At 33.6% G+C, this 9,321-nt stretch overlaps 1 protein-coding gene across 1 annotated transcript; it reads right to left on the reverse strand.

Moving 5' to 3' along the window:
• Positions 1–261: 261 nt before the first annotated feature.
• Positions 262–2,350, reverse strand: LOC148623130 (uncharacterized). Its single transcript, XM_088573672.1, has 3 exons — positions 2,272–2,350; positions 1,879–1,968; positions 262–1,656 (listed from the first exon to the last, which is right to left on the reverse strand). Exons 1-3 carry the CDS (start codon positions 2,276–2,278, stop codon positions 410–412), a joined length of 1,344 nt encoding a protein of 447 aa, XP_088429798.1. The 5' UTR covers positions 2,279–2,350; the 3' UTR covers positions 262–409.
• Positions 2,351–9,321: the final 6,971 nt, after the last annotated feature.

Genomic DNA, 9,321 nt, shown 5'->3' on the forward strand with positions numbered 1-9,321 from the left:
CAATGAATAGACAATAACTTGAAAATCGTAACCTTTACCATTAGACTACAATTAATCTTTTGCGTTATAACGCACGTTCTGAAATATTAAATAGCAATCAATCGATCAATAGATGAAAGAAATTTTCATTTTTTTTTTATTAAATAAACACATACAAATTTATAAAAGTATTTCAGAGATGTATAAAAATACTACTTTTATCTAAATAATGAAATAATAAACGAATAACGTATAATGATTATCACAAATACAAGCTTCGAATCAAAACATACATTTCCGTACAATTCATGCAACATATATGGATTAAAGAAATGAGTTCGTATGAATGGATAACAGAGAGAAGTGGATTTTTTAAGATTCGTTTAAGATGTCTGTTAACTTAGTTCAACTTTCTTTGGTCTTTTAACAATTACTGAGAAGAATCAGGAAATAGTAATTGCATTAGTGTTTTGTCATTGATGTTGTTATTAGAAGGCTTATTTGAAATGTTTGTCTCGGGATTCTCTTGTTCGATGTTTGAATGACGATCCCCAATTTCCTTAGCCGTAATGTCAAACCTGGAACTATTATTTCCAGTTTGTATAACTCTATCTTTTAACGATATTCCATTTTTAATCGAATTTGTTCTTGTTTCAGTCTTTACAACGTTAAATTCTTTTGGTACCACCAACATTTTATCGACTATCCTAGCAATTTTACTATTTTGCCATGTATCGGTGTTACCATGACTACCACCGATTTGGCTGTATTTATCAATAGGTTCTAATGGTGGAGGAACAATGGCAACATTTTTAACTAAAGAGTTTACTACGTTGTCATTGAGTGATATCTTCTGTTTCTGATTGTAGTTTAATACAACGGCATTTCCTTTTCTTTCACCAGTCCATGTAGACTGAATCTTCTTGGGTGAAACTTTACCGTTTATACGTCGCCTCGTGACCCCTTCTCTAGACAAACCCTCTGTTGTAAATAGACTTTTAGCAACATATCTTTGATGTGGAAGGATTTTACGTCTGATAAGATTACTGTGCGTACTGTAAGAGTCCTTGTGATACTGTGTGGATTTTTCATTGATCGTATTTGTAGCAGGAGGCGTTCCCTTTACAAGACTTTTGACCTTAGAAAAGTATTGCTTTTCACTTGGATTTATTTCTTTGGTTGACACACCTAACTGATTGAGTGTGTATCTTATCTGGTGTCGTAAGTTTTGAATAGTTCTCTGTAGTTGTGGAGTAAACCATTCGACATTCCGTATTTGGTAACGATCATACTGATCAGGCTGAATGGAAACCGTCGGACTGGGAATGGGCTTTTGATGGATTGCTGATTTAGCACTAAATAACCCTGTTTCACCGACTGGAGGCTTTTTAGTAAAAGTCTTTCCTGCATCGTTTACCCATAGAAAGGGAGACGATCTAGTGTCTAGTTCTCGGTAAAGAGCTTCGTGGCCTTTGAAAAACTTTTTGAAAGAAGTAAAAGAAGTGGATGGCTTTGATTGATAAGACGAATATCCATCTTTCACCGACACTCCTGGACGTTTTAGAACCCTCATTAATTTTGGACTGTGCTTAGGGATTACTACCCGAGAGGCTACAGTAATGGGTTCGGAGTTGCCAACAAGTTTGATCCGTTGATGTGCTTTTTGTTGATTATAATCTGGAAAAAGAATATACGAGACATATGTAATGCATACAAAAGTAACAAAAAATCATATGAATATGGTATACATAGTGAACGATAAAAGTTTATAAGAGCAAACAAAACTAAAACCAGTAGTTATTATAGAAAGAAAATGCAAATCATCGATAGTTTCGGCAAATACAACTGAATGATATAAAAAGGATTTTGTGTCGGTAAGGTCGACACTGAAATACGTACTTGTAGAAACTTGATATGCAGATATCCCACAGAAAAATGCTGCTTCACAGAGACAAAGCATCAGTAACATTTCCATTATAGCTGTTTGTGCTGAAAAAAAAGTGCGTTAAAACATTATGAAACAAAACTCAAGAAGTATATAACAACAAGAAAGCAAATGTAATTATAAAATCACCACTTTAAATCGGACCATTCTAAAATCACCACTTTAAATTGGACCATTCTAAAATCACCACTTTAAAAAGGACCATCTTAATTGAATAATGAAAACATATATGTTATACATTTTATTTTCATTTAGTGAAAAAAAATTAAGTTATCTACAAACTCTTTTCATACAAACAACTCCACACAGACGCTACTAAAATGTACTTGTAATAAATTAAAACATACCAAGCATAACGATTACACAGCAATGTAAAATCCTATATTTATATTTATATGTAGTATACAACAAGTCTCAATTGATCTGCAATAAAAGATATTCCGATATTTATATAATTTACCAGACAGTCGATTTGACAAATTGCTTTGTTGTTTTGTCGTATTTTGTAAGGTATTTTCAAAATATATCTAAATATAGATACTAGTAGTCTACATTTTACGAAATGCCTGATTGATTATTCCACCACATCATTAGCATAACTTTTTTGACAATTACTTGATTGTTAGTTAAGACTTGTGGGAGATATTGTTTATTGTGATTGTACAGCACTTTCCGCACATGTAAAATTAAACTTGCTAGCAGGAAAATATCTACCGAGAAAATGTAGAAAATGTTAACACTGTCAAGAATATCTAACCTAGCCAATTATGAACTGATATTTAAAAAATATTTTTTGTTCCGCTAAGTATGCCTATTATAGCGTTTTTCTGACATACATGTACCATGCCATAAATACTTGTTCTAAGTGTGAGCTGTGATTTTTTTCTCCATTATCATAAAATCAAATTGTGACGTAACTGTAATTATAAGATATAACATTATTCTGTTTTCCGGAAGAAAGCTTTCGCAGATAAAAAAAAACCGTGCGACTTTCACGAATAAACGCGTTATTGTTATATGGTCTGGAGCTGCCATGTCAGTTAACTGTTAGTAGTCATTTGTTTGTGCATTTGAATGCATGACGTACGATCAGTTTCTTTATTTATGTTTGAAAAGGAACTCAGACATTTTAACTGATTTTTAAGTATGTTTAATTGTGTAATATTTTTCCACAGTGACCAGTTTTGTGTAGTATGGTAAGGTTGTGATCACGCCAAAGTACATTAACCCCGCCACATTTTTTGCGCCTGTTCTAAGTCAGGAATCTCTGTACATGTCTTGTTTCGGTTTCACTTTCAGTTTACTTTATGTTGCTGGTGTAAATGGAGGCAACTGTACCTGTGTATAAAGTTGTTATGGGGTCAACTACAGCCTGTCCAGTAGTTTGAGGGGTATAAAGTTGTTATGGCGCCAACTACAGCCTCCCATAGTGGTTTGAGGGGTATAAAGTTGTTATGTCGCCAACTACAGCCTGCCCAGTGGTTTGAGGGGTATACAGTTGATATGACGCCAACTACAGCCTGCCAAGTGGTTTGAGGGGTATAAAATTGTTATGGGGCCAACTACAGCCTGCCAAGTGGTTTGAGGGGTATAAAGTTGTTATGGCGCCAACTACAGCCTGCCAAGTGGTTTGAGGGTATAAAGTTGTTATGGGGCCAACTACAGCCTCCCATAGTGGTTTGAGGGGTATAAAGTTGATATGACGCCAACTACAGCCTGCCAAGTGGTTTGAGGGGTATAAAGTTGTTATGGCGCCAACTACAGCCTGCCAAGTGGTTTGAGGGGTATAAAGTTGTTATGGCGCCAATTACAGCCTGCCCAGAACTTTGAGGGGTATAAAGTTGTTATGGGACCAACTACTGCTTGCCCAGTGGTTTTAGGGGTATAAAGTTGTTATGGCGCCTACTACAGCCTGCCCAGTGGTTTGAGGGTTTCCGCATCGTTTATTGAAGACCAGTGGGTTGCCTTGAGTTGGTAGTTTTCATCCCGTCTTGGTTATTGTCTCTATGACATATTCATTATATCCATTCTCCTTATCTTGTTATATTGACTTTCCTTTTTGACTAAGTACTAGTATTTCTTTTGCCTAGATCTTATCAGTCGGTATTTTTTATGCTAGAACTTACAACCAGAAGTAAGAGGTTGGTACTATGTTTAGAAAGATTGTATTCAGTAAATGTTTTTGTTTCTAGCAGTGGACGTCATTGGATATTTATTATCAGTTTATCAGTGACACTTTTAAGCAATCTAATTTCTAGATAGTCGACTAAATTGTGATTCAAAGAAAAGTGCAAATAATTACCCAGTCTAAATGTTTGATGTATAGACTGAAAAATTTAACAATGACTCATTCACAAAATAACAAGCATTGACAGTACCACATAAACCGTAAATCATTTACTTAAAACCCCATCTATCAAACATAGTTTATCACTCGAATGATGTATGTAACGACGGTTATGACAGGTCTAAATGACGTCATTTTTATATGTTGAGAATATGGTCCAATAAATGGCATCACAAGGACAAGAATATGGTCCAATAAATGGCATCACAAGGACAAGAATCGAGAGGCTGGTCATTTAGGCGTGACGCACGTTTAACGTAAAATCACTGACAACAAGAAGTGATAAAATATGTCGCTTCGTTATAAGACTTCTATCTTAAAGAAAAAGAAACACAACATTTTAATGACAATTCAATTCCTAGATTTGGAAACGGAAATTAAGATGAAAAAAAATAAATATTATACACAACAGAACACGAAAGTGAATAAATTATCGCTACTTCCTTTTTCTTCTTGTTCCAATAATTTCCTTAACTTTACTGGTAAACCTTTGACTGTAATTAATTCCTTGTTATAACATGAATTAGATATATATACCCCAGCCAGTATATTAAATTTCACACGTACAAATAGTCACGATTGAACGTCATTATACTATTGTAGAAATAGGGATCAATGTATTTTATCTCCTACAGTTCTCCCGTGTATTGTTAGTTACTTAGTCTTGGTAGTCTCCTTCTCCTTGATTTTACTTTGATGTGCGTGTCATGATTGGAAAACGTACCGCTGATCATGAGCTAGCTGACATTTTGCATCTCTGAGAGGTTGTTGTCGTTTTTGGCATATTCACCCATTCTCGCTATAAGTTTACATATTCACCATATACCCATTCTCGCTATAAGTTTACATATTCACCATATACCCATTCTCGCTATAAGTTTACATATTCACCATATACCCATTCTCGCTGTAAGTTTACATATTCACCATATCACCATTCTCGCTATAAGTTTTACATTTCAGTCGTAAACTGTATAGTAATATTAAGATTATTCCAAGATCGTGTCGGTTCTAAAAATGCATGATCGTGATAAATATAAAAAAGTTAAATGGTGTTCTTGTAAAAAAAAAGATACAGCACGTTTACAGCGGAGAGTAACCGACATAGATATAAATTCGGCTTCAATGTAAAATAAATAACAGTTAAACTGAAATAGAAGTTCATTTGTTGTCTATCGCTTTTCATGGATTGAATTTTAATTATTTTACATTTAATTCATAGAAAACTAATTTTCCGCATATGATGACATAAATTCCCAGGAATGTGCTTGTAAATAGTTGTTTTTTCTGCTTACTTTTCATATGCGATGATTCAACTTGGAATGCTATGCAACTTTGAAAAGTGCACATGCTTGCTTAATAGGAAACGCTACCAGTACTGAATGCAAATTATGAAATGTAATTTGTCTTCCTAAAAATCTTTTCGTACACTGAGAGTGTACAGTTTTGACTGAAAAAAGTTCATAAAGCTTTGTTAAACGATAGCAATTTTATGATTTTGTTTGTTTGTTGGGGTTTAACGTCCGAGCAGCAATATTTCAGCTATATTCAGACAATGAACATGAAATTGATGATAAAATGAACATGAAATGATGATGAAATGAAAAAGGGATGGGACACAAGGACAATTGGGTCGACAAATTTTGATGGCCACTGGAAATAGGGAGAGGTGGGTAGGGTCGGGCAATTTAGCCTCCTGTGGCGGAGCCCTATGGTTCCTACTCCGGGAGAATACCACAGTAGGGTTCTTTAACGTGCGAGGAACGTGGCATCTTTCCCAACACGGTGCACCACTATGGTTTGCGGTCAGGTTTTCCGTATTATAACCCATTCCACCACCTGTGGCACACATCCCAGTTGCTCTGTGGGCAGAGCGCCCTAGCCCCCGGCTAGGGTTCTGAGCACTATTTAGTCGCCTTTTACGACAAGCTTAGCGCTGCTGCAGGCCTATTCTTTTAACACCCGGACCTGCACGGGGCTTTTATGATTTTAAGTCGCCCTTATCATTATTTTTTACTGATACTATGAAGTGTTTCCTAAAATTGAAAACCCGAATACGTTAAAAGACATTTTCTATTAATTTAAGAATTTATTTCTAAATTTGTTTAGTATATTTTGGGATTCTTATGTAGATATAACTGAAACTATTCTTGTAATTTGAAAAATCTGGAACCCACAATGTATCTTATTCCTACAAGACACCTACTAGAAATATCATTTTAATTACACTTCTGTTCAAATTGCCCATTATCTTGATTTTATACTAGTTCTAGATTTCGATATGAACTGTGTGGCCATATTATACTTAGATATCGTTGAAGACAGGGATGAGTAAATGGGGTTTTGAAAAAAAGAAGCGGAATATCGTCCAATTAAAATGTATTGGAAAGATCGGATCGCCATTAAATGTCTATTGCCAACACTGGATTAAAGAGAAAAAGGCAGATAAAATCTCTGAACAATTAAATTCATGACAATCGCAGATATCAAAATTGAATATCATTTTAAAAAAAAAGGTATATACAATGTATCTTTCGGATTATTTACCAATTTCCACAATAAGAAATAAAATACTGTTCACATGACTGTCGAACTTCCAACTCTTTACTGAACACTAAAACTTCACAAAAAGCCATTCAAATTGCGTTTTATTTCATCCTTTTGCAAATATACAACTACAATTTTTCTAAATGCATCTACATTGACCTCTATCAAAACCTTGGTAATAATTGTAATAATTTTTTACATAACTTTTATGAAAATTCTGGTGTAAATGATTTTTGAAGAGTAAAAATTCATTTGAAGTATTATTTCGATCTCATAATTTCCAAATTTCATATGATTCGGTTGATAGTTCTGATATTTTTTCCTTGTGAACAGGACTGCACATAAAACTTACTTAAGAAAGTGACAGTACTGAATTAAATGGTCCTATCATTAATCTAGCTCTCAATTAATTTCTTGTAATGACTACGATGCATTTTTTAGTGATTCAATACGGGATGGAATTTTTAGATATCAGTGCTTTGAATTAATTGACATTTTTTTATTCGACTTAGTAATACTCCATATAGACAGGTTATATTCCAATGTGTACTAATTGTACTTGTCTCAAAGCTGACATTTCTCTTAACTGTTACGAATCACAGTTCACTGCTAAACTCCTGCACAAACTTAATAATACATTTTGATACCTTTAACGACTTGATGCCACTTTGGTCGTGAATAATCAAGAAATCTCCCCAAAGGAGCTTAAGTTGACCAAGTCTAACCATAATAGTACTCGTACACTTTTTCTTTATTCAGATATGAAACAAGTAAATGGCAGCTTTCATATTAAAATTCATGACAAAAGAAGTGATTATGATTTTCCTATCGTAAATGTTACATTCCTAGATGGTGATATTTCTGAAGCATCCTCCTATTATATTTACATTTCACAACTTGTCCGTTTTGCTCGTATTTGTAATATAGTGTAAGATTTCAATGAACATAACATTATCCCGTTACAAAAAATACAAAATATATTAACAATTGCAGGTTCTTAATTAAAAATGACATTGCTGACCTAGTTTTTACGGGAATATGGTCTATAAAGCACATGTTTTCAAACGAAATTTTATCGATTGCCCTAAATAGATTTATTCTTAAAGGGTACGTTTTTTAAATAACTTTCTATTCTTTGAACAATGTTTTCACAAATAGAAAAACATGTATTCCATCCCTTATTGCATCCTTACGTAAAAAAATCACTTTGGGGTATTTGCACGCTTCCAACTTTTGCCCATTTTGCGCTTGACGTTACTACTTCTCCACTGGTATTGTATTGACCGATAAATTTTAATGCAGATGCTTTTGATGTTTTTTTTAATCTAAGATATGTTTTGAGCTAGCTTTCAGTAACTGCAAGCATTCTTTAATTGAAAATTTGTTTCTGTCTATATGGTAGAAAAAAGAACGGATATAGTGATGCGCAACAAATGCATCAGGATACATCCTAAATACAATGTAGTAGTTGCTTTCAGAAATCACCAAAAGTTCTCTAACAAGTGTAAAAAGCTCTGTAAGGCCCGACTTAAAAGTAATAAAATCCACGGTAACAGAACGATGACACTTCTTCAATATAAAAACAAAACGTAAAAAACAACACAAATACACATTAATGACCATCATCTTGCAAATGTCAGCGTTATGGAATATCTCAATAAACACAGTATAGAAAAAATGAGATAACTGGTCAAAGACTGTTACTAAAATCTAGCTCAGAGCATATTAGATAATGAATGACAATACCATCAAAACTACCAACATTAGAAATAATCTGTCAGTATGCAATTCCATTGGATCGGATATGGAGTAGTAAGGTCATGTACTAAATGGGCCTGATTAAAGCATAATACTGAAAATGTCAAGTGTTTATGTGGAGATGCAATGAGAGGTCGAATATCTCCATTCGCGTAAACAAAATTCAAAGAAAAGAAAATAATTTGAAAATCGTATTCCTTATGAATAAATCTTTAAATGGCAGTTGATAAATAAATCCATCGGATTTTGATTAAAAATCAATAGAAAGTGAACCAGTACAATAATGAAGTTAAACAATTAATCAATCAATCATATAGTTTCTTTATAAACAAAGATGATTTGTTTTCGACTACTTCGATAAGTAAATATTATCTATTATTGCTCTTTTTAAAGTTATGTTTCCGGTCCTGCAACGGTTATTTCGTTTTAACGTACTTTTGTTTGGAACTTGATGAAGTTGCACTGACTTAACATACAGTGTCAAACATTTTGTACCAATATTGAGTAAAAATAGACTTCATAAGTTTTTACGATGGCCATGGTTCATATTTGAGTAGATAATTTCACCTAAGAGTTGCAATTTCATCTGGTTGGAGTTGGTTTTTTTTAAATATATAATTTAGTTACTATTTTGTTAAAGTAAATTTGTTGTTAGCTGTCATTCAGAGTGTGTTTTGTAGTAGACTATAAACGTCATTACTTTAGAAGAGATAGCTAGTTTTTTTAGCCTGCGCTGACTCAAAAT

Source organism: Perna viridis, chromosome 3 (genome assembly GCF_037379345.1).
Source record: "Perna viridis isolate PV_CMFRI_1.1 ecotype Kerala chromosome 3, ASM3737934v1, whole genome shotgun sequence".
NCBI classification, from domain to species: domain Eukaryota; kingdom Metazoa; phylum Mollusca; class Bivalvia; order Mytilida; family Mytilidae; genus Perna; species Perna viridis.